The sequence below is a fragment of the Nannobrachium achirus genome (genome assembly GCF_963921795.1).
Source record: "Nannobrachium achirus genome assembly, chromosome: 6".
Lineage (NCBI taxonomy): Eukaryota > Metazoa > Chordata > Actinopteri > Myctophiformes > Myctophidae > Nannobrachium > Nannobrachium achirus.
Window position 1 is genome coordinate 45,785,107 of NC_137815.1, and position 27,500 is coordinate 45,812,606.

The 27,500-nt window shown below is 41.0% G+C and overlaps 1 protein-coding gene across 1 annotated transcript in view; it reads left to right on the top strand.

Annotated features, from left to right (window-relative positions):
• Positions 1-27,500, top strand: part of asic1b (acid-sensing (proton-gated) ion channel 1b) — a gene marked incomplete at both ends in the record, with an annotated part of 285,419 nt that overhangs the window by 2,805 nt on the left and 255,114 nt on the right. Inside the window, one exon of the mRNA XM_080728593.1 lies at positions 22,854-23,049. Within this exon, the coding sequence (XP_080584719.1) occupies positions 22,854-23,049 (196 nt within the window). The remainder of the gene's footprint in view (positions 1-22,853; positions 23,050-27,500) is intronic.

Consider the following 27,500-nt stretch of genomic DNA (forward strand, 5'->3'; position numbering starts at 1 on the left):
CCCGAAAATATATGTTTTAATTTGTTTAATCCCAGTGGGACAGAATCACTATTGCAGATTCTTTTATAGTGGAAGTGGATGGGATTTTTTTTTCCTTCATAGCCTCATTACAGCTATATAAAGTACCAAAAAAAACACATCTACGTGATATTAATAAAAAGGGAAGAAAAAGGTACAGTAATTACATAGCAAAACAGTAATTTTCCCCCGAAAATATATGTTTTAATTAAGGGTGGGGAAGTTAACGCGATATTAACTAATTAACGCAAAATCCTTTTATCGGCGATAATATTTTTAACGCACGATTAACGCAGTGATTTTTGCCCCCGGGTGCAGTGAGTTTTGAGCCTCGGTGCAGCCCGTAGTCAGGAAGCGATTGCAGCCTCAGAGACACGCAGTAGTAAACAAGACAGTCAGAGCGGTGGAGGTTTTGGAACACAGGCAGGGGCAGACACAGACAGACAACCACGGTTGCACTCATTGGAGACTATTGGACTTCACTCAGTAATCACAGTTCTCTCGAGAACACAGCACATTATTTTGACGGGGAGTGGAGGCTTCTGTTGCATGGGCTGACTGTTATGAAGACGTTAGCTTCACATTAGCTTCAGACGTAGCCTACTAGCCTACTAGCCCTGGAACTTGTCTGTGCTTGTCTGCCCCAAAGCCTCCACCATGCGTGTAGCCGGAGAGTGTATCATTGAAAATAAAGTCAGCAAACTGCTGATCACTGACAGTGCACACAACATGATCGCAGGGGCCAGGGAACTGGATGGGCATAATGCCTTGTGCCACACATCTTCACCGCAATTTGTGGCGTTGTCACGTTAATGTTAATGTATTGTTAATCTAAGGCTACCAACGAACGCACATTTTGCCCCAGAATACATTGATAATATTTAAAATGTAGCCTATCAATATTACTTCAGTTAAACCTAGAGCCTCTATGCTTTGTAAAACGCTGCACTGTACTTGAGTAATTTTTCCATACACAAACTCTTCACAAAATAAAAGATTAAAAGCTCACAACACATCTTATTGTGAGCTTGTAGATCAGCTATTTTTGGTGAATGTTCCCCCCAGAATAGGGATGATGTGGTTAAAGTGATTAAATATATAAAAGTTAATTTAAATCTGTCCTAATGGAAACATTTTCTCGAATATTCTGGACAGTAAGCCTATTTGTCATATAGAATTTGAATAAACTAGGTATTTGTCTACCTCCCATGTTGATATGAGTATTATATATCTGTTTAAGGTAGTTTTAGAACAGATAAAAAATATGCGATTAATTTGCGATTAATCGTGATTAATTATGGACAATCGTGCGATTAATTCGATTAAATATTTTAATCGATCCCCAGCCCTAGTTTTAATTAGTTTAATCCTCTGGATCAGAGAGAGAATAGAAATCGCGCATTGCATCTTGGGTAGGAAGAGGAGAACTATAATCTGTTCTCCTCACATAATAGGCTGGCTTTTCGTAATTCTGCCCATTTAAAATATATGTACCCAAACGTAACAAGTTAGACCATTGATAAGGTCCATGTGAACTAGTCTGTTGAAGCTTATTCATTACAATGATCGCAAACGCTATGGTCGCGAGCGGCCTGGTCGTGCTCCGCAGTGCGGACAGCCGGTGAAAGACGCCTCCCACTTTCTCCGACTGCAGAACTCCACCCCCGCTTGCAAAAAGTGAATGTATTTTTCTGGTTGGCCAGTCAGGGAGTCTCAGGGACCAATCAGAAGGCTGACAAACGGTGAATTTAGAAGGGGAAACTATAACAGAATGGACTTAAAGCCAACAAATCATTATTTCGAACGGTAAAGTAAATTATAATACTTTGTGCCTTTTACTATCTTGTGTTCTTGATCATGCTATCCATATTTTATACTTTACTATTCGGAAATTGCATTAAATTTGCGATTTCTGTGTTAACTCTATAGGCTATAGTAGGATTTTCCCCTTCAAAATGTGACTTCAGCACCCGGGGGATGCTGAGTGGGCGGGCCGTGAATAAGGCTAATTACAAAACATACATGTAACCACAAGCCTTATTTACTTCGGCTATTTGAAAATCGCATTGTGATATTTTGTGTGCTTGGAGATCAGCTGTTTCGAATCATTTTTGACAGATTTAGAGATAAATTGTAAAATGGGCCGTTCTGTACAATGAGGACTGTAAGTCATTTGATGCCAATACCTTTATAGGCATACTTAGGCCATTTACTTGTAACAACGTATTTTTACATTGTCACTAAAGATCTTAGTAGTTCTTCCACCCCTGGTCGTCTGTGAACAGGAGGAGCGATCTGTGGGCCAATGCCACTGGGACACAAGCCAGGGTTTGATCAACCCTGGTTGGGTCGCCTGAGGGAGGACGTATGATGTTGAAAGTCCCGAAACGTCAGATGAAATCAGAAACATCACTGAAGATGTGTCCCAGTGCATCTTAGGATGTATCTTTCATTCAAAACGTTAAATGGAAGGCATGAGAGATTATTTTCTTGAACACAGTCACTGTACCAATCAAACAGATTTGTACTTCTACCCCCCCCCCCCCCCCCCCCCCAACACACACACACTCACACACATACTGGAAGCGATACATTATGTGTAATTTGGAATTCATTGCATGGAATTCCCAGCTATTACACATGCTAATTGTTCACCTTGCTATTACCATTAGTAGGGATGGGACGATATGAAAATTTCAGAAATCGCGATTATCAAAATCCATTATCCTGGGGCGGAACATTTGCCCGAAAAATAGCTGATCTACAAGCTCACAACGCATCGCAACGCAAGACATTTGATAGAGAGTGAAAAAAAGATTGTATCAAGTACGTATATTATAAGTACCTTTTACCAATTATAGAGGGTTTAAGTGGTACCGGATATGCAACTCTGCAAATAAAAGGTGAATTGATCCCAGGGCATGACGGAGGACGATGTCACGATATGTTAAATCTCCACGATACGATTATTTTTATCACGATAAACGATAATATCGCTTATCGTCCCATCCCTAACCATTAGACCCTCTGCCATGACCACCCCACCCTTGACTTTTGTAGAGCAGTCAACCGCAGAGTTATTCACCCTTCCTTCTCTCTGCTGTACAGTGTGACTGTGTGGGGTATACAAGTGGGAATTGGCAGCCTTAGCTGCTGTGTGTTCAGCTCCCTTCAGTTGAAACGGGCCTGCCCACTCAGAGGACCCCGGGTCCCCGACTGACATGCGAGAACTGAATAACTCAATTGTGCATTGTGGGGAGTTGTGGTTACTCAGTTCAAAGATGACACACTAGAAACAGCTTCAAAAGAACCGCCGGCTTTATTTGCAGAAGAGCCAGTAAGGAACTCGACATTCACAGCAAGATAGTAGGAAAGTCATTAACTTTCACTACTTGCACTAGTAAATAACACCAAGTAGTAAACCTAAAATTAGGGTTTTAAATATTAGGCAATAAACTATAAATGCTACCAGGCTGAAAGTGCCTGAATAATAATGAGACAAATAACAGAAAAAGATTAGAGTTAACAATATCCCAAAGCTATAGGAGGAGGAATTGTTTGCATTATTTCTATGTAGAGCTCTCCAAGGTGCTGAAAGTCTGACAATAGAGCATCAGGATGAAACCAACGTGAGTCCTCGAGGATTTTCCCATTAAAGTCCTAGTTTATTCTAACCACGTACCCTTACGATTTCCCTCCACTTATTATTCACAGCTATTCACACACACACACACACACACACACACACACACACACACACACACACACACACACACACACACACACACACACACACACACACACACACACACAAACATCTACATAATAAACACATCTAAATGCCTTTTTGAACCCATCACTCACAATGTTTTTTATTATTGATCCACAGGTCTCTATTGCCTAAGGCACAGCCTGGCTTCACGTCTGAGATGCACATAGGACTGAGTTACAGTCTGTTTCCATACTGAATGATATGGCTCTGACTGTGACCTCTTCATATACAGTATGCATTCAGATTACTGGAGATACCACTGTTCTGGAGTCTTACGTGGGTTATATCTTTCAAAGCTAGCACAGATCTTTCTTATTTACTTTTTCTTGCTATGGTTTTAAATCCCTATATTGGTATGGTGGTGTTGGCTGTAATGGGCTGGCACACCATTAAAGTCTATCAGTCTATACCAAATCATCTTCCACTATTTGTTATGTTTTGAAAAACACATCTCCTAAACTCTAGGTGTGTTTGTTACCAAATCTCTTGTGGCTCATTATTGGACCAAGCTTATCAAAACTAGAGCCAGCAGGGGTTAAAGTTCTCAGTTCTGGGGACTGGTTTGAGTCTTGAGGATTCCATAGGGAGTGAATGCCAAAGTCGTCAAAATGCTAGTCAGGTGATCTCCAAACTAAAAAGCCGTTATTATTTCAAGATATGAGTATTTTGATTTGGCCAGACTAGCAATAGAATACAACAGAACTTCAGAAGATACTTCCATAAAATGAAGCATGGATTGGCATACACACATTCAGTGAAGGCAGTTCAGAACTTCAGGGAAACATCCCAAATATTGATCCCATATTGGGACATGGTCTGAAAATACATTTCAGTCCTGGGATTTTCTTTTTTGGCTTTAACCTCTGAGCCAGACAGACAGACTTTGTTTTGAAGATATTGACCAATACATTTCAAAAGGGTGTAACAAAATCAATAACCTTTGGTCCGATCGTCATGAAACTGTCTGGATATGTCTACTGAAACATACAGTACCCTGAAAGTTTCATTTAAAGGACAACTTTGTTTTTTTACAACAAGGGTTCATATTTTAGATTGTAATTAGAGAAAAGAAAAAGTGATTGTTAAAATGTTTTCATTTGCTTCGTTCTATTGTTTTATCGCCTTTACCGTGCTAAAATGTGGGGCATGCGTACGCATGGGGGCATGTGTACAAGTGGCTAAATATGTCTTTTTAGACACAATAAGCCAGCAGTTTCTTTTTTGCTATTTACAGTAACACTTCTAGCCCCCATAAGTCACATCTAACCATGAAAGTTTGTGTTGTATCTTGGGAATAGGCTTATTTTGTGTAAAATGACATATTTAGCCACTTGTACGCATGCCCCCAACCACTGAAATAAGAATCTCTAAAACAATAGACTGAAGTAAATGAAATAATTTTAACACTCATCTTTTATATTCTTTAATTGCAATCTAAAATATGAACCCTTGTTGTAAAAAACGAAAGTTGTCCTTTAAATCATCTGCTAGAGGACACTACAATTCTAAACACATGTATGGGCATGGCACATATTTGGTCATAAATCAATGATGGTTTGTTCAAACATCAAAATTGTTGGATTTTTTTTAATTAAACTTGAAACATGGCCACCATCTGTCATATCTGTTATATTTAATACAAGTGTAAGAAACACTCAAAGGTTACACTCCTCACAGCTTTCGTCTTCGATCCCTGATATGCTGTTATGTTGCTACTGTATATGGAGTTGGTCTTGGCAGACCTTGTCAGAAATGAACATATGTTGCAATACCATTAAAAAAAGGGAGAAAAAAAATCAATTTAGAAAACGTCAAGTAAACATCAAATGAAAGGTTGAGAACAGTCGCTTCCAAGCCAGAGTGACTTTGGGATGATCGCAGACTTCAGACAGGAGGGGAATGGGACTACAAGCAGAGGCAATTAACTTGTGGCTCGTAAGCTGTGTGATGAACAAGCCTTTATCCCCGTGTAATTAGCTCTGTTTGTGAAGCTACTGTGTTGCCCTACTGATAAACACTCACTCCTCCCCCTCGCTGCATTTCTCACCCCCTCTGTCCAAACTGAGCCTCCAGGGAGGTGTTCCCTGCCTCCCTGCAGTCACGCTCTGCGAGAGAGGATGCAGGAGGTGACTTTGGCCGAGCGTGGTGGAAGCATCTTATTGATGAAGAAAATTATTGTGTCATATAACCACGTCAGAGTGCCTGAGAAGGAAATGGGGAGAGCTCTAAGCAGGAGAACCTGTTATGGAAAAGCTAATCGCCTTCTTACCTTCCTGCATTAATGATAACCATTGAGCATGGATTTGTTCACACCTGGGCAACATGCCACAGGTAGTGTTGGAACATCATAGAGGAAAAAACACAGTCATATACAGTAGTTGCGACCGTAGGTCGCAGATTAGTATGTGAACGGTCACAGCTTGTCCGTATGTATCTCTGTCTGTCTGTCTGTCACGCCTGACACTGTGGTTCTATGGCTTTGTCGCTCTGACATCATGCTGTGGCTTCACTGTGATGTCACACTAAGAGAATCCCCTTTATGCCCATATATGGAGTTCCCTGATGTCATCAATATTAAGCCCATATCTAGACTTCATATGGGAATGCCCATATATGGAGGCCATATCGGCCACATACCACACTAACAGAATCCATATATGTCCAAGACAGATGGCCAAGCCAGCCCATATCTGTGTGGCTACAGACAGGGATCTCCATATATGGGCATAAAAGGGTATGATGTCAGATGTCATAGACGTCATAGGACTTTCAAATAAAGAATAACTGAGTAAGCATGTTTGGGCTCTCACAGCATATTTCCATATACAGTACATGGATCTCCATAGATGGGTACCAGGGGTCTCCATATATGGTTAACTGATCCGATATACATCACTGGCCAGTACACCTGTCACGATTCATGAAAAAAATCGTTTTAAATCGATTTAATTAGGGGACGATTGGAATCGGTGTTTTAAAAAACTAATCGCGATTCGACCAACAGAGGGCGCCCTCGAGTTGAACGCCATTCCTTCTTCAACGTCTCACGTCACTGCGTGTTCAGCGTCTTACGTCACGCAGCTACAGCAGGAAGGCGGGTCCGGTGTGTGCGTTGTGGACCACAACGGCCAAATTCCAAACCGTTGACTTGCTGACTCACTGACTTAGCCAAAGTCAACGTGCGCGTTCATGTTGGGGCTTAAGGGCTGAGGGTTGTTCCAATGTAAATCGGTAAGTCAGTGAGGGTGCGGGAACGCCCCTGTTTGTTGACTTTCCGTAAGTCCGAACATTTGCAGCCTTTGGCAAAGGAATTACCCACAGTTCATAGCGTTATTAGTGGAATCCTCTGAATCCTCCAAATGTCAATCATTTAAATATGGAGATGAGTCATGAATCGCGGTTAGAACGTCTACAGCCTTTCTTACTGTTCTCAAAGGGAGACAGAACAGAATGGAAGCTATATATTTAGTTAAAAATAAGGGGACACGTGATAAGACATGTGCAAGGTAAATACAGAATATGGAAATACAATTTAAAACGAATAACATTATAACCCATATTCTAAACAGAAATGAAAATGAACTGATTAATCTATATATTATAATAATAATAATCAACAATCACAGCCTTTAAAGCAATGACTGTAAATAAGGACAGTAAAGAATGCTAAATGTGATGTAAAGTGTCATAAATAAAACACTCATCTAAAGCAGTGGTTTCTCAACCTTTTCAGGCCGCGACCCCCAAAATAATCATATTTTAACTGACCCAATCTGACCCAACCTGACGAGCACTGAGACAGGAGGCACTGCATTACATTTTGTATAACACAGTTCTATTCTGAAAATAGCAGATTCTGCCTCTAATATTTGACAATTTCGGCCAATGTCATTTTAGAGGTATTAAAAAGTCCTTAAATTGTCACTTTAGAAATGTGCATATACCCTCTATACACCTAAACTTTATGTTTGTTTGTTTACTGTTGAGGGGGAAAACAATGTTGCACATTAAGTTAATCATCTGGGGACCCCCAAAATAATTTGGGGACCCCCTGGGGGTCCGAGCCACAGGTTGAGAACCACTGATCTAAAGTGCTGTTCCGTTCCCTTTGGAGCTGCACCCTCTAGCTAAGTCCCCAGAAGTTATTTTGCTCACCACTAGGTGGGTGTACCCTCAAGCCCTTACCAGCTGACATCATGTAAGTCAGTAAGTCAAGAGGGCTTGAGTCAATAGGGAGGACATTGGAATAGTGTGTGCCAGCGGTGACGCAATTATAGTCCTTAGCGGCCATTTCTTGGGTCAAAACACAGGTGTTTCAATTGTTTGATTGCATAGAACTAATTAAATGCTCTACTCCAATCAGAACACCTGTGTAAGGCTGTGTTGACCCAAGAAATGGCCGCTCTTAGAACTACATTTGGCACACCCTATTGGGATCAGTGTTGATGCAGATTTCAGACAGGGTAGGCGTTGCGGTCCGGTACTCCAGGCCATGGGATCACAACATCACAACCACTGTTAGCTCTTGATGCTAACATAATTTCTCTACATTGTGGTTCTACAATGTGATGAGTGCGTGGTGGCGTGCGTGTGTGTAGGCTACAATGTTTCTCTTCTGTAAGCCTTTCATTAGTGTGTCCACCGTTGTACAGGTCGCTCGCGTGCATGCGTGCATGCACCGTGTGTGTGTGTGCCTGTCATTAGTATGTGTGCCTGTCACTGTTGCACGGGTCGTGCGCGTGCACGCATCCACCGGGTGCGTGCGTGTGTTGTAACTGTGACTATCTCATCTTCCAACGGGTATGGAATGGAATAATAATAACTATATGGAAGCACAGTTGCCAACCCCTGCAAAAATAAGGAGTCCAAAACCAAACGCACCCAAATGTTGTACAGAAATACAGATTAACACAGACATAATCCCCATACTTAAATCCCCAATAGTTACATTTTTCATTCATCATAAATATACTACTTTCATTTCAAAGTATGATGTAGGTCTATTGTTATTTCATTTTTACTGATCAGAGAGACAAGAGAACTGAAATGTAATTGTTTTTTTGTCGGTCGCACTTACTATCAAAACCTCCACCGGCTGTCTGTCCGTCACACGTCACACGTCACTCTTTTGCCCTGCTCATATCTCCGCAACCGTTGCCCCGATCCATGCCAAATTCTGCACACACACTCCTTGCCTGCCAAACCACAACATCCATCCAATCAATTCTCACATGGCCCTCTTCTAGCGCCACCATGAGGCCGATTCTTGCAAAACACATTTTTGGACACTGCTCCTACAATTTTTGCCCTAAAATCATGCAAATCGGTACACAGTATGTCTACACTCATCTCATCAACATGGATCTGTCCCATTTAGCGCCACCTTCAGGCCGATTTTTTAAAACACATTTTTGGACACTACTCCTATAGATTTGGCCCTAAAATCACGCAAATCGCTACACAGTATGTCTACACTCATGTCATCAACATGGATCTGTCCCATATAGCGCCACCATCAGGCCGATTTTTTCAAACACATTTTTGGACACTGCTCCTAAAAATGTTGCCCTAAAATCACGCAACTCTGTACACACTTGCTCTACACTCATGTCATCAACATGGATCTGTCCCATATAGCGCCACCATCAGGCTGATTTTTTCAAACACATTTTTGGACACTGCTCCTACACATTTTGCCCTAAAATTACGCAAATCGGTACACAGTATGTCTACACTCATCTCATCAACATGGATCTGTCCCATATAGCGCCACCATCAGGCTGATTTTTTCAAATACGTTTTTGGACACTGCTCCTACACATTTGCCCTAAAATCACGCTGCGACCTGACGGTCGCTTATTTCCCGATTAGGGAGTCTTACTGGTTTGATAGTTCTACTGTATTGAAAAGAGCATAAGAGAAAACAGTATTGTTAAAAGAAAAGAAAATACTGGAATTGTAAGAATTGTGTTTTCACATCGTGAACCTTGAACCTTGAATCGTGATTTGAATCGTATCGTGAGTTGAGTGAATCGTGACAGGCCTACTGGCCAGATGGCCAGGGCGGGGTCTCATGTCGCCCTGAGGCGTCTTTAGTAATAGACTGTGAGCACTGTATGTGTACATTGAAAGAAACCATTATGTAGTCTCTTCTCTCCATCAGAGAATGGAGAGAAGAGACACCATGACACTAGCCAGGCAGAGGCTGTCTTCAGTCGAGCTTGGTAAAGCTGGCCTCACAATTACAACAGAACAATTTACATCTACATCACTCCAGTCCCGCATTTTTATACCAGGGAAATCAATTGCTCTCTCTTGTGTCTTTTGTAGTCACACTCCGTAGTGCAGAACATTGCTGAACATTGCAAGTAAATTGTAATGGTTTTTCTTTTTTAATTCCACAGAGAATGCCATTATATGGTAATTAGCTAAATAAAGGTAATTTTGAAGTGTGGAGCATTAATGCCGTATTTGTTGCCACAACGTTTAATCAGCTGATGAAAGTCAGTGAAGCAATTTGTTCAATAACACAATTTATAATCCCGAGGTGTTTCTTTACCCGAGCAAGCATTCCCTACCTTCACTTTAGCGGTAGACTATACACCGCTTACTGTATGTGAATGCTACACAACAATGTTATGCAGGACAACCGTAAGTCAGATGACATGATGTTATCAGACTGGTGGAGAGGAAGTACTGTTGATGGGACAATAGATAAGATTACCCCTGTTGCAATCTTGTATTTGGACACATTTCTTCATTTGCATTTATAGTGTGATTGCTGTGTGCTGAAGAGAATATAACTGTAAGTGGGCAATTTTGAGATGGGATTTGGGTGATATATCATCTATTCTTGACTGTGTGTAATGTGCTACCTCAATATTTTGCTCCTATTGTTGTGTTGGATTGTGACATTGCATATCATTGGATGTTCATGGTCAAATAATAACTTTATTGGCCAAACTACACAAAGAAGTAAGCTACATGTAGAGGCTAGTTGCACTAGCATACATGCTAGCGCAGCTACAGTACAGTACATGTACTGTAGATTATTTTCCCCATTCAACACATGCAGTTACAAATACAAACAGGAGACATCTCACTGAGATCTATATAAAATAACGGATGGCCGACGCATTGGCCGTTGATTATTGCGACTCGTGGCGATAGATATAGCCTATGTCCACTGTTTGTGTTGGTTATGTTCTTGGTGCTTCGTGGTATCTCAACTGCAGGGCTGGTGAACACAATTCTGCCTAATCAACCTCTTTATAAACAGATCATATATAAAACAAACAGGCTTTGCTTTTATATTTGATTTGCAGCCGTGACTGCAAACTAAAATCTGTCTCAAGTTGTTGTGTTGAAAGACACTGCTCAGCCGTGAGACTCCGACCAATCAGTATCAGCAGCGTGTATACGTCACTGATTTGGCCTCACTTGGCCCAGCCCGGACCCACTCTAGAGTGGAGCCGTTTTAGTACCCCGTTTTGTACCACTTTCACACCACTATACCCAGTTCCTTGTAGTGGTAAACCCGACACAAGTGTGTGGTGTGGGGGGCACGGTGGCGCAGTGGTTAGCGCTTCGCCTCACAGCTAGAAGGTCCTGGGTTCGATTCCCGCCGGGGGACGCTGTGGGCGCTGGCGGCGTGTTCCTCCTCCGCGTCATCAGCGCCCACACCCTAGGTGGGGTCAGCGATAGGGCCTTTCTGTGTGGAGTTTGCATGTTCTCCCTGTGTCTCCTAGGGTTGATACCCTCACAAAAACATGCACGTAATCCTGGTCTCAATAATGCCTCCCCCTGGCCAGCCGGGGCGCCTGATGGAGGGGAAAGGAACTGGTTGGAATAACGTGTTCCTTCCACGCGCTACGTCCAAACCAGGGAAATCTCCACTGTCAGGTGAAAAGAAGCAACTTGGACTCCTCATGCATAGAAGGAAGCATGAGGTCAGTCCGTTGTCTCCCCAGGCGCGGCAGAGGGAGAGCAGAGCCCGGGATTACATAGGCAATTAGCACTGGGTGAAAAAATGGGTTACAAAATTGTGGGATAAAAATTATAAAAGAAAAAAAACAAGTGTGTGGTGTGGGGTGGGGTGGAGTGGAGTAATGCATATGGAAAACCGGCTTTAGAGACACAGAGATTTTCTGGGTTCACATAATTGTATTGCCAATTTAGCTGCCACGGTTTTCATTTCCACTATCTTACCAATAATTGCATAATACTGTAATTGTTATGATAGCCAGGTGCTTCATAAAGGAATTATTTTGGGACATTCAGGGAATAGTTCTATTTAAATGTGTTAAGAAGTTATCTATGACTAATTATCTAATACAACTTTTTATACTTTTATTTTTATACTCTCTTTAAAATATGTGTGTAATTTGTAAGCATTTATATGGCACTTATCTAAAAAAATAAAAACGTCTCAGTTGGTCTCCCTGTTAAAGTAACAGTTTCAAACAATTCCTATTATTTTAAGCATAACTCTATCCAAAGGAAGCGACACCTTACTCATTTTCAAGGACATTGAGCAAACAATCCAACCCACACAATTGTATAAACACAATTAGTGGTAATTGGGTGATTAACTGAGATAACACCATGATGTGATCCTTGTTTTTGTCACGTGGCCTGAGATATCAACATCTAATCAAGTCAAGGGACAGTAGAACGGATGAAGTCTAAGCAATGTGAGACGTTAGAGGATAGGAGTTTTCTAATCTACTGCGCTTGGGCTATTAAGTCTTTACTGCAGTGGTCAGCAACCTTTTTGAAATGAAGTGTTTTTATTGCAACCGGCAGGTCGCAAGTTACTATGAAAACCTCCACCGGCTGTCTGTCAGTCCCTCCGTCACGTCACGTCACGTCACGTCACACTTTTGGCCCTACTCTTATCTCCGGCACCGTTCCCTATCCATTCCAGACTTTGCACACACACTCCTTGGCTGGCAAACCACAACCTTAACCCCTGATTTCTCACATGCCCCTCATCTAGCACCACCATTAGGTTGCCGACCTGACAGTCGCTTATCTCCCGATTTGGGAGTCTTACCTGTTTTCTAGATAGTCATTGTACCATGCAACATACATTTTAATGACACCCCATCAAAATTCTGACATATTTTGATTGTCAGGATATTGCTATAATGATCATTACACTCAATAACCCACCTATTTCCCCGACTCCCTCCCCAGTGAAAGGTCAGATTTGAATGAATTTAATTTAATTGACCACGTTTAAAACAATATTTGATTTTAAAATATAAATCCTCTCTCTCACACTTCTGCCAGTGTGCCAGTGATCACCCTCCCCTGTGCCAATGTTGGCTCCTGTGCCTTAGGTTACCTACCCCTGCTTTACTGAATTCATTTCAGTGACCACAATGCTATTCATGGGTTTCAAATGTAGTCCTACACCGGCCATGTTGAGGACCAACACAGGTGTTCTGATTGGCGTAGATTAGAACATTGGTTCAATGCCAACACCTGACCTGTGTTGCACCTCAACATGGCCGTGTAGGACTACAATTGAAATCCATGAATAGTCGAAGACCCCACTGAATATTGTCTTTATTTACTCTGTTACCCTGTGAGGTGGTGACAAGGCGTTACAGATGCTCCTTAACTCCTTTTAGCCTCCTTCGGAAAATTCAAGTGCTCGTGGCCCATAATCCAATCCCCCCCCCCCCCCCCCACCCCACGTAATGAGTGTGCAGTGATTGCTTTTGGAAGTAGTGGCAGGGCAATATTGTTGTGATTGTATCCGTTTAACCCATTTAGGCCTACAATTATTGAATGCTTTAACCAGTGAAAAATAGCAGATATACAAGCTCACAGCGCGGCACCGAGTGCCGCGCTGCGAGCTTGTAGATCTGCTATTTTTGAAAAAGTCGTGAAAATGTGTGCAAATCTTTGAATATATGTATTTTTAGAGCGAACGTTTGTAACTCAAATTTTGCTTCTGGGTGGTCCCTGGAAATCTGGAATAGATATTTGAGATGAGGGTCCGTGGCCAAATACATATCATTTTGGGGGTCCCTCACATGAAAAGGTTTGAGAACCACTGACATAGTAGTCTCTCAAGAACAGACTAACTGAGCTCCAGTTAAGTGAAAAGGACCTTTTCTTTGACGATGGCTGGCCAGATTGCTGACATAGAAACACAGGGTTTTTCAAAAAACCTTAGAAGGATTCAAAAGACACTTATAGAATCGGGTCAAAATTCTAACTTTCAATATTTTTCAAAAATAGCAGATCTACAAGCTCGCAGCGCGGCACTCTGTGCAGCGCTGTGAGCTTGTATATCTGCTATTTTTTTATATTTAAAGCATAAAATATTGCGTCATAATGTGTTCAGGCCTAAATGGGTAAGGAAAAGCCTCCTGACTTGGGGATGTGAGTGCAGCATCTTACTGTAAGTGCTCTCCTGGCAGCTATGTGTTCCTTATAAGACGGAGACTAGGGATACAATTCAATTAAGTTAAGGAGTCAACCACAACAAGCTGTGTCTTTCTAGTAGAATAAAACATGACAAGGTGGCGATGCAGTCCCAACGGGGACAGCGGGCACAGAGTTGGGTTTATTATTTTTAGATCTAAGATTTAGCCTCAGTTTGCACCCAGCTGAAAAAGCTTCAGTCAATATTTGGTTTCGTGTAGCGTAGCCCTGCTTTTTCAGTCTTTTTCAGTCTTGTCAAATCAAATACGTGATATTAGATTTTTTGTATTTAAATGGGGTAGGTAATATAAGCTTAGGCTTCTGCCTCTACTTTTTCGGACTAGCTTTGAAGTGCTGTAAAAATTACTGTATGTACTGTACTGGTTGTTTGAAATGGGACAGAAATAAACTAAACTAAACAAAAGAAGGTGTAGAAAGGTGTTGAGCAAAAATTACCAACACACCATGCATACAGTCAGTTGCAGTAATTACTCTATTATTATTCATCTTATGTGCTGTTACAGCCATGTTATTACTTATTGACTACTGATAGCACCCAGGCTATCTGAAAGGAAAGGAAATTACAGCCGGTTTCCCTGTCTTTACTTATTAGCATAATCTCTTTAAGTCAGAGGGAAACGTTAACAGGACCTTGAAGGGATAGTCAATGGTAAGGCACTTAGGTAGAGTATGAACTGAGGTCACTGTGGTTACACAGTCTACCAGAGGTCTTCTAATGTCCATGTGAAGTCATTCTATTAGTGGAGGCCTTTATACCTTTGGCATAATGAGGCATAATGGGGCAGCCATCACTGAATAGATACCATCTGGGAATCAGGCCGGTCTGCCCAGCTTGTGTCAAAGAGTCCCTGAGCAGCAAGACCCCTAACTGTCTGATTCCCGGGCACTGTATTAATAGTGCCCACTGCTCCTAATAATATAGTTAGGATGGGTGAATCATGCAGTGGACAAATGTCCCATGTGCAAAGGTACAGTTACAGCATATACCCCAATGGAGTGCAGTGCGGACTAAATTATGAAATTACAAGTATAAATAGTATAAAAAGTATTATGGTGTTAATAAGTCCTAGACCTACCGTTGTATATCTTATCCTACAATATCATAAGGAATCCTTGAGCAATTGAACTGAACTTAAATTGTCACCAAAGTTACAGCCCTGCAAGCTATGGGATCATCTCTAGCTACTGGCTACAAACAGCCTAACGGGATGGCCGGGTTGTCACACAGACGGGTCACACTTGGGTCCACAAAGCATTCGCTGGGGGTCCGCGACAACCTGTTATATGGTTGAACGACTGCGTGATTTGGCAGAGAGAGATTTAAGTTAACAGTTATGTCATATCCATGTCTTTCAACAAACTTTGTATGGAATTTTGCCTTTCAATAGGCATCTCGGAGATAAAAAGTAAACCGCTGAGCTGTTTTGTTTTTGAGCAGTTTTTGTCCCACAAGTGAACAGAGTAAATAATACTTTTCATGCTTCAAATTGAAGCATGAATAATATACCTTCAATTAATAATTTCATCTTTTGAACTGCCTATCAAATATTACCAATAGGCAATAGCCAATTTTGCCTCTTGTTACTGCCTGATATCTGGTGTCACTCTGTGATGTACTGTTTTCCAGGTTACTATTTGATGACAACATTTTGTAGAACTCCCTGCTATCCTTGCCTAGAACAATAGTGCCAATTTTCCTCCTCACACTGCATTCACCAACATACTGCTAGTCATTTAATGTGGAGTGCAAAATGATTGCCACCTACGCTACCTCCACTTTGATGAGCCCATTGGAGAGTAAAAGGCTGTGTTCCTCATTTGAAATTACAGTGCATACAGTGACACACCGTGAATATTTCCTTCCATTCTGTTTGTAGCAGACGCTGCAGACCATAGAACAAACATTGCAGTAGTGCAGCAGATCATATCATCGTTGTCGGGTGGAAACCTCGTATCTCCAAGTTTCAAATGTGTACTGTATGTTCTTTTGCAAAGTAAAGCGCTGCTTCATCATACAAGGCCGGCACACAAAAGTAGTGAAAACAGCCGATCTACAAGCACACAACGCCGGCTGTTTTCAATAGTTTAAATCATTTTTTAAATGATAAATGCAAAACGAACGGTTTTGGACATACAAGGTTTCCACCCGACAACAACGATATTATATTTGTTTGTGTCTTGCAGGGACCAGAGTTGAAAACACAACTATACTTTAATGTTAAAGCAATCGATGACAAAAGATAAATGTTTACGATGTGTCAATATGCGCCCAGTCGATATCTGACCCAGGGAAAATTGCAGTAGTGAACATTCAAGGTTTTATGTGATCCCAAGGGACATCCAATAAGCTTGGGTGATCCTTGCTATTTTCATATTGTGAGTTGTGGCCGTTAAAAGTGGGTGATATGCAATCTGTCCACCGGGGCAGCGGGAGTTGGAGGGTATGGGGAAGTCACGTACAAGTACTGTAGATTTATCATGCATGAGGTTAGAGGAATTACAGTAATGCAGAAGGAATTGCATGCGTTCTGATTTTGAGAAGGAATTGCACCTGAGAGATTTATTTGAGACTTGTTATTGAAAGAGTTTAATAAACTAGAGGTTGTAAGATGTAAGCCTGTGCGGGCTGGGCATCTTGTGGTGCAGGACACTATAATAAAGCGATCTATCGATGTATCTATCGATCGCATCGATCGAACGAACGATTTCAAAGTTAAAATGAAGAATATCCCTGCTGAAAATAACTCCGCATAGACCAGCTTAAGATGGTTGCTGGTCTTAGGTGGTTTACCAGGCTGAACATTCTGCTGGTCAAGCTGGTCAGCCAGCTGGATGCCAGATATATCACATTACTGCCCCAATTCACGGTTACTGAGGTTAGGGTTAGGGTTTGGGTTAGGGTTAGGTCAGGCACAGAGGTTAACATTCCCCCACGTCGGGAGGTTAGCTACTCACGCACGTCGGCAGGTTAGCTTTTCACCAGGTTAGCTTTTCACCAGGTTAACATTCACCCGTGTCGAAAGAATGAACCATCGAACAGGTGGTATGTCGCAATATCGACACGCTCCCGTTCATATAGTCACCAATGGTTAGTGGTGACTGATGAGCGTGCTTGTCTTGAATCTCAGCATTTATGAACATAACAATCTGAAAGTATTCTCTGACGCCACAATTTGTCTCCTGCCATGGAGGACTGATTAAGGTGATTGTGTGGGAGATGCTTACAGTGATGAGCTCTCCTCATCCAGTGCAGATCTCACATGGTGACTGGTACATCACAGCCGTCAGTTACACAACACATGATTAAAATGACAGTGAGTAGCAGCAAGTCACAGTGGATCTCAAACATTTTCATGTCAAGGACCCCCGAATGATGATGTATTTGGCCGCAGACCCCCATCTTCTGAAAATAATTTGTGCCGAGGATCCCATACAAAACTTGTGTTCGATGTATCATAAAAATATTTATATAGCTGATTTCAATCTCTTAACACGCTGCATCGGTTATTTAAGTATAGGCCTATATATATATATATATATAATTCTAACAAATTTATATTTTTTATTTTCCCAAATAAGTTACTATGTGATGTTCATGAAATTAGAAATACAATGTTTTCCAGGTACTGTATAAAGAAAAATGGTGTAGTGATATATGTTATAAACCTATTGTCTCATAAAGGACAGGTACACTACTACACTGTAGAACCTTATAGAGCTGGTGCTATAGTTTTGTATGTTTTATGTTCTGTATGTGTCTATGGAGTTAACATTACTCTAACATTACTCTAATAGACCACAATTGTAAGGTAGGGTTACAGTGTGCACATTTGCCTTCCCTGTGTATTTTTGGTTTCTTCCTGAAAGCTGAAAGCCACTGAGTCAAAACGCCCGATTAAAAAACAGAGATTTAATGACATCATACAATCATCCCCTCCCCTTTTACCATACACCCAACACTGTAGGTGTGGCTAACTTCAGCTGGGTCATCACCCATCTGACAACCAGGCATACAGTATTTAATGAACTGGTGGGTGTGGCCACATAAAAACATAGTTTTAACACTTTCTGTACCCTTTTTCGAAAAGAATCTTCCTCCTAGTATAATCAGTATACCTGATCATCATGTTTTAGGGAGGGGGGAGGGGGAATCATGGCACCCCATCTTTAAGTGAAGTATAATTTAAGCAAAAGACAACAATCTCTGTGTGCACAAATACGGTCAGGAACATTACCATACCCATAGCACTGGAGAGTGGAGACTGGTTTAATGCCACACCAGAGAAAGAGAGATACTGTTTGTTTTGCGAACTTGGTGAAATTGAAAATGAGGTTACCTTTTTGTTTTATTGCCCTAATTATGTTGATATAAGAGAGGTACGCTGTATTTGTTAGTAATATGTCTTCCTTGAGTTACTGTAGATGATTATGAAAAACTTGAGATATGTTGTTTGTTAAAGGAGCTTTTGTGGTGGCAGATTTTATTTGTCAAGCTTGGGAGAGAAAGTAAAACACTGTATAATTCTGAGTTGTAATTGAATGTATGAATATATGTAAAAGCTGTAAGTGTAAAATGGTGTCTTATCAGGGATGGGCACTTGGTGTGCAGGAAAATAAACCGATCAATCAAATCAATCAATGTACCGGTATATAGGGTTAAAGTGGTTCAGCTGAATTCAATGCTATATCTGGGGACCCCCTGGAACCCCCTCAACCCCAGACCCCACTTTGAGAACTAATGACTAATGAAGAGAGCCTGGTATACACCATAGAACAAATCCATGCTTTGGCTCTTGTTAGAGACAATCTCCATTGTTCTGCTTCTCTATTAATGTTTTACATGATAATCCCACATGTCCTGACGAAATTGTTTGCCAGCCGGCCAACTTTTCTTTTTTTTTTTAGTTTTAGAGCTATGTAGAGGATTAAGGTTCCCCTTGCTCTTTTACATATGGGACATCCCTGAAGTGGTTTATTTTTTGGGGTGGTTCATTCTTTGTGATGAAAGTTGATAATTTAAGTTTGGCAAAAGCACAAACCATTGAGGATTTGTTGCTGCAAATCTTGTAAAAGAGAAAAGACATTCTGAGTTGAAGGGAAGGCTCTGAATTTTTATATGCCTATCACAATTCAAAGCCCTACATTCTCTAATAAGCCGGCACTAGTCCTTTATTTGCAATTGTTAGCAGTGGTAGTAACTGAATATGAGACCATTTTTGTCCAATACCAAAATACACTGTAGATACGTAAGACCTTTAAAACAAAATGGATAATTGGATGAATGAATCATAAATGGAATTCTATATTATACATAATATAAATGTAATAAATGTATGTACTGTATAAATGTGTATAAATAAGGCAATAGTCTGAATCCGACCCGAGGCACTTTACTACATATGCAGACTCACAACCCAGAGTCTAAATGCTTCACTTATCTAGATACTAGGACAATCTCCCACAGCTTTCTTTGTTAAAACTGTTTAGAAACTATTAGAGAGTGCTGGGGTGGTGCAGTGGTAAAATGCCTGCCCAGCCACCACCGCAGAGTCTGGGGCTGCATCCAGCTTTGTTGAGCGCAGTGGTGTAAAGTAACTATACATTTACTTAAGTAATGTAATTGAGTACAATTTTGAGGTATTTCTACTTTACTTGAATATTTCTAATTTCCAATACTTTTACTTCTACTCCACTACATCTCGGATCCAAATATTGTATTGTCCACTACATTTGAAAACTTTAGTTACTAGTTACTTAAATAAATTAAGTAACTAGTAACTAAATTATAATATTATAAAACATACATTAACCACTTTATCCCTATTTTATACCTTTGAAAATAGCTGATCTACAAGCTTATAGATCTGCTATTTTCAAACGTTTTGTACTTTTACTTTTGGTACATTACGTACATTTTGAATTCCAGACTTTTACTTTTAACAGAGTATTTCTATATTGCAGTATTGATACTTTTACTTAGGTAAAACATTTGTGCACTTTTTCCACCACTGGTTGAGCGTCTATACCAGGGGTCAGCAACCTGTGACATTTTTTTATTTTAAAGACAGGTAAGCCAGTGAGGAATGAGGATTACCACATCAGTGACAACAGTACACACAGAAATGTGTGTGGGGAAGAATCAATTCGCGTAATGACAAAATTGTGGAGGAAACAAGGGGTAAAAAGCTAAAAGATAATAAAAAAGTGGTCATTTTGACATTTATTGTATGGATGAGCTTGTTACCGCCACCATCACATTTATTTTCCCTTTATAATTGTTTAGCTTCCAACTTTGGCTTACAGTTAAAGGAGAAATTTTATTTGAATTTTTTATGATTGGATAATGTTGTAATTTATTATGTGGAATCCGAATTACTGCATACTTTTTTGCCAATTTTGTTTTTGTAGAAAGGACAGAAGCGCACACACGCGTTGCGTGCACACACACACACACACACACACACACACACACACACACACACACACACACACACACACACACAGACTGGACAACACTCACAAATATAATAATGATAGTGCTGTTTTCTGGCTAAATAAAAACCATATCTAACTGCAAATAATTCACCATGGCTTGTCTGAGAGCAATAACTGCAGAACTTGCTGAGAGAATGGCTTTCCAGCCACATTATAATAAGACACAGTGGAAGCATACATATCATAATAGTGTGTGCTTCCACTCTGGCTCCAGCCTCTCTGCAAGACAAGCGTTATTCAACATTAAACGGCAAGGTTAAGATATGATAAGATAATTTCCCATGGGGGAATTCAGGTGTCATAGCAACAACAGCAGTACAAGTGAAACAGGATATGTGCAGGTAAGAGCAGAGTCAAGAGCCAAACCAATAGATAAAGATAAAATAAAAACTGTTTGACTTAAACTAAACGTGTGCAGTGGGTCAGAAAACTCAGAATGCCTTATTGGCATACCGGTATTCTATCAATAAATATAAGTATAAATGTAGAGTCTCAGCAGTGAATATACAGATGAATATACAAATACCGGTGCCAGTGAATATGAAAGGATGGATATAAATATATATGGTATAGACTGTCAATAGTGAATAAGAGACTGTCTTTGATGATGCGCTGAGCTTTGACTACGCGCCTCTTCTTGGGCCGTTCCTGGAGCGAGGGGAAATCACTTTCCATTATACGTTTGCTGCCCACACCACCCACTGTAGCTTTTTATTTTCTCGGGCAGTGAAGTTTCCATACCAGGTTGTAATACAGCCTGACATGACACTTTCAATGGGGCTGTTGTAGTACAATCTCAGGATGCGTGGGTTAACTGTACTTCTTCAGGCGGCAAAACCAGCATAGTCACTGTTGGGCCTTTTTTTCCCCCGTGTGTGGTGTGTGTGTGTGTGTCCTACTTGAGCTCCTTCTCAATTCGATTTGTACTCAAAGGACCTTGAACTTGCTGACCCTTTCCACTGCATCTCCATCGATGAGAATGGGCGCATGCTCTCTCCTTGGCCTCCTGAAGTGAAGTCCCCGATCAGCTCCTTGATCTTGTTGGCGTAGAGGGTGCCAGTAAACCGATTTAATCTCTGTAGGCAGACTCATTGTTGGTGATAATGGACTTCCAACGTAAAAAAGACAGTAAAAGGACTTATTTGGAATGTTCCTAATAGGCAGGGTGTTTAACTGTACTTGTACTGTACTATATTTCTATTGTATTGACTACACTTGTACTGTTCTCCATTTTTGTCTAATAAAATAATCAATCAATAATCCGACCTATCACTGTCGTGTCATCAGCATATTTCAGAATGATGTTGGAGTTGTGTGTGGCTGCACAGTCATGCGTGTACAGGGAGTAGAAGAGAGGGCTCAGCACTCATCCTTGGGGTGGTCCAGTGCTGAGGACCAGTGTGGCTGATGTGATACAGGCCATTCTCAACACCTGGTGTCGGTTCTACAGGAAGTCTAGTATACAGTCGCACATGCTTGGGTGTAGCTCTGAGTCTCTGAGCTTTGTGTCTTTCTGGACAATGGGGTTGAAAGCTGAGCTGTAGTCCACGAACAACATACGCATGTAGTTGCCCTTCAGCTTCTTGTCATCTATGTGCGACAGGGTGGTGTGAAGAGCTGAGAAACAGACGTTTCACATGTGGCAGTGGCCAGTAGAGCCAGAGTGCCAATGTGTTGTTTCTCTCTTTTGCATTATTTTTCTGCTACCAGCAGTCCAGCACCCCATAAAGTCATCCTTGGTGTGTGTACTCTCCCGCCAACACATTGTTTTATATCATAGCAGCTTTGTTCACCCATTGTACATATTTAAGACTGCCAGGATGCATGGAAAATTAACTAAAAAATACACCAAATGTAAACTAACAAATTGCAGGGATGCCCTTTTTTACCACATTATGAAAAATACTATAAATAATTGAGATACTTAATTTTTTTTTTTTTAATACCTTATTGTCAAGATTAATAACAGTACACAGTACACGCTACTTATAGTTTCTGTGCCCCTGCTTGTGTGAAGGTGTAGTCGTGTGCATGACATACCGGTATGTGGTGTATCATTATCTGCAATCAAAAGACCATATGACCTAACTAACCTAAACTTTTCTAGGTACGAGATCCGGGACACTCACATGGTGGAGGAGAACGTACTGCAGATCCTGAAGGAGAGAGCCGACTTTGACAGCTACAAGCCACGGCCCTTCAACATGCGAGAGTTCTACGACCGGACGGGCCACGACATCAAGGACATGCTGCTCTCCTGCTTCTACCGTGGAATGGAGTGCAGCGCCGAAGACTTCAAAGTGGTGAGTCGCATGTGCCAAATAACTGGTTCTCCACGCAAGCTGAGGCCTTGCTTAATGCTTATTGCCTGGGTGCAAGTCGGTTCTTGCTGACAAATCTTTGACATTTGCTGTTTGGTGGGGTGGTGGACTTTCGTTAGGGAAGCAAAAGCCTTTTCTTAGGGAATAAACATCAGATAATGTTGCAGTCAGTACTTCATACTCATTCAGACCTTCTTGGGTTACGTCCATACAGCCAATTCTGCTGAATTCACTCCAGTAGCGACGAGTGAATTTCGTGAGTTGTGGTCCAGTGTGTGAGCTCAGGTGCAGGAGGGCTCACAGGCAGGGAAGAAAAGTACAGACACTCAATGCTTGTCTGTAAATGAAATATACATTTTAGAAAATAGCCAGTTGCTCAATCTTGATGCATTTCATATAGTATACATACATCTGCTAGTTAAGCACACAACTATTTCAGAACACACCACACTTATGTGGTTGGCTATTGTCCTGTTCTATCTTTAGTTTCCGCGCTGCGGTAATGCAAAAGGTTCAACTTTTATCAACTTTGCCGCTCCGCTATTTGCTGGATCCTCCTCCTGCTGCATGGGGTGAATGCTGCACTCTTCACCATAGACAATGCATTGCAGTTTCTCAGAATGCAGTGTGAATTCAGTGTTAGTGATTGTCACACAGAGATGTGTCATTACAGACGCAGAGGTTCTGCTACCGAAAATAGCTGATCTATACAAGCTCACAACGTGATGTGAGCTTGTAGATCAGCTATTTTAGATGTGCGACACGCAATGAAACCAAGTATTGAAATCAGGCATTAACGCAGCCCTTTATATCCCTGTGGGAATGAGCATTGTTGAAATCTTTTGCTGACTGACTCCAAGGCCGTCCTAAATCATACTGTTCTGTGCGTGCATCACACCTCTTCTCCTGTCTTGACATTCTACCATCTGTATGTTGAACCTGAGAAGGGATTGGGCTTAAACCTAAGGCTTTCACTGAGCGGCTGCTCTGTGCGGTGTGATTTGCTTTGGCGGTTAAAGGCTTGAGCCTATAACTCTGGGGGGTTCCTCTTCATGTGTCAGGTGGTTGATTTTTCTCTTAGTCCATCAATCCTGTGTTTTGGTTCACTGACAGCCATAGTTTGTGACCGAATTCCTCTGCTTGACCTTTCCGTGGATTTATCAGTTATAGCTGGAGTAAATCCAACTGATCTCTCGCTATCACACTGGGTTTACTTTGTCTCAGCACGGCTGCAAATAATGTCCTTCTACTTTAATCTGCCCTCTTCTCTGCCTGAACGTCTTTGGCTGAAACGTCATATCATGAATATTCAGCAGTAGGTGTGGGGGAGTTTTGATACTCGTCATACTTCATTACACTTAAATTAACATTGAAGATTTTATTGTCTATGTGAATTTACTTTGCCTATGCACCATTACTTTTTTTCTTATAACGGTCATTTAAACTTTTTTTAAACTTTTCAGGTACTTGTATGTAACTCACGATATCACAACACATTTGTTATGCTGAATTTTCTTTTTCATTTGCTCAGGAGGTTTTTAATTGGTGTTGTTGAATTGATTGCTTTGGTTTTGAACAAACCCACGGTGTGTCTTTTTGGAATTTTGTTTTTAGAAAACAAATAATGTCAACATTTTGAAAACTTTCACCTTGAGCCAAATGGATGAATCCATTAAACAGAATGTATTGTGGCTAATGTGGTTGCTCGTTTATTTTAAAAGCTACTGCAATGTTTTGGTAAGGGTGTGATTAATCATTAGACATAAATTATGCAGCATAACCCTGTGGCATGGGCTCTCTGCCGTGGGCAGTCCCGGTGAGTTGCAGATTCCCTGCAGTAATGCGTGTATCCTACAGTGCATACAGAACAAGGACCGGATGGAGTGATACTCCTTTCATGCCTCACAGGGTGGGTGTGGGTGTGAGTGTGGGGTGTTCCATGACAGTTTTACTTCCAGATGATCAAAATGATGGGCTGCCTTAAACAACTTTTTATTTCCATGCCAAAAACAAGCAAGTCTCTTTTCATCTGCGTTCTTTGTACATTTACTATTCTGCTATTAATGATACAAATCACAGTGGGTTGCTAGAATGCAGGTATAAATAGTGGTGATATTTGATCTAATTGTGTGGTCTTTTTAGATGTACTGTAGCGCATACACTGGTACAGCTCTGCCTGTGCTGTTCACAGCAGGCATGCTTCTGGGCTTCTGGCTCACTGCCTTGTCCCGTCGACAGACACTACTATGACTGACACTTTCCTTTTCTTTTTTCAAGGCTTATTTTTAGCCTTTTTAATTCATACAGTATATTGTAGGTCAGTGTAGAGAGACAGGAAACCAAGGGCAGAGAGGGACACATGGGAGACAATACAGGCTTTGGATTTGAACCCGGGTCCTCGTGCTCACAAGGAGCGGCTGTCGGGGGAAACCTTGTGTGTCCATGGGAAATGGAACAAAGAACCTGTGTTCCGATGTAGTGTAGTTTAATTTAATAATATTCGTTAATTATTTATAAAAGCTGCAGTCCCACAAAGCCAAACAATAATTATTTTAAATGGCTGCAGGATAAACAAATACATGAAAAGAAAGAATTATCCGCACACCAATGTTGTTGCTCCTGAGGAAGAAACTGATATGGCTTCTTATACAGTACAATATCTAACCTTCATATTTACCATTACCTATAATACTTTTAAAATACATTATGATATTTGGAAGCTTGTAAGAGCCTGATAGCTATTGTTTTGTCACAGCCTATCTTGTTATGGTTCAACCTGTCCTTGAAGCAGATACAGCATATGTATGATCTCTGCCCTGTTCTCTTGGCAGAACTACCATACCACTCAGATGAGTGTTATTGTACTTCTCCCCATGATATCATGTACAGTACATAAAGCACACCATTCACCACCTAGAAGATTGTCTCGACTCCTGTTTGCCCTCATCGATTACTGATTCATTCAGAATTCCAAGACACTCCTAAAATGTAATTTAATAAATTCAATATTTCATTCTGTCTCGTCTTGTATGTACAAATTTGGTGTGTTGATAATCTTAATCCTACATTTTTATGAAACCCACAACTCAATTTTTGAGGTTTAAGATTTTTTTTTTTCATAAATCTGTGTTATTGAACACCCTTTACGTCTGTGTGTTGGTTAAAAAAATATTGAACTCGATGTTTTCTCATTTTCTGGAAAATGTATGTTTTGGTTAGCTGGCTTTAATTGGCCAGACAGCAGAGGTATTCATGCCAAAGTCTAAGCTTAAAGGGATATTTCAAACATGTTTGAAAACTTTGAAAGTGAAATATCCCTTTAACTATTTTATTCATCTTGGTTTGCTTGTTTGTCTTTTACCTGTTCCTCATGTCTTTCAACCTTTCTTCTGTAAGTTCTGTTTGTGCTAGATCTGAATGTCCCTCAATGTATGTTTATCCTATCTTATCTATCTTAAAGTATCTTCAGTATTTCACACACAACCATTTTGCATTAAAAATAAATTATTCATAAATATGCCAACTATACAAAATTCCTTCACACCAGCCTTTGCTGTGGTTTGTAATACAATGCTATATTGTGCTTTACAGACCTATGACACCTTAGCACTGCACTGCACTGTACCTTATCTTGCTATCATACTTTAGCAGTATATCTCTGGGTTTTGAGTTGCCATCTGTGAACTCGTTTGAGCTTGGAATATGTCAGTTTGATACATTTGCCAGCATCTTCTTTTAATGCATTTTTTCCCCCTACCTTGCCTTTTCTGCTCTTTTATATTTTTTCTCATCTCTTCATCCAGTACAGACTTGTAATTCCCTCTCTTTTTCTCTAACTTTCTCTCTTTCTATATTTGATTCTCTCGCTCCAGCTTGGGTTAGGGATAACCCTGAACCCTTTCCTCATCCACTTTGTTCCTCTCCATGTTATGCTCTCCCCATATCAATGCCCTTCAAAGCTCCATGTGCGTTAAAATATCCTATGGCATGAGAGGGACTCCAACTTTTCCCCGAGGCCCACAAAACCATGTACCACAGCAGTGAGTGCACTGGTGCAGGCTTTGCTCCTCTAATCTGCTGATGTCCCCATGTCTAGGAAGTTGTGCTGATGGCAGAGGGTTATACGCGTCGTGCCCTGCTGTATCAGTACAGTAGTGGACCTGGATGGATGGAACAGCTCAGCAGGGAGCACTAATGGTGTGGAAAGAATCTTCCCTGCAATGGTGGGGGGAAAAAAAGACAGACCAAATACTCCCACTCAAACCTCATCCCCGAAAGCCCGGTCTGTGGCCGCAGTAAAACAGTGATTAACTCTGCAGGCAGCTTCTGCTTGTTTACCACCAGCACCACTCGCTCTCTGGTCGTGGGAGATAGGTGGGAACAAATGGCTTCCGCTGCATCTGGGAATCCAGTTTCACTGTGAATTGCTTTGA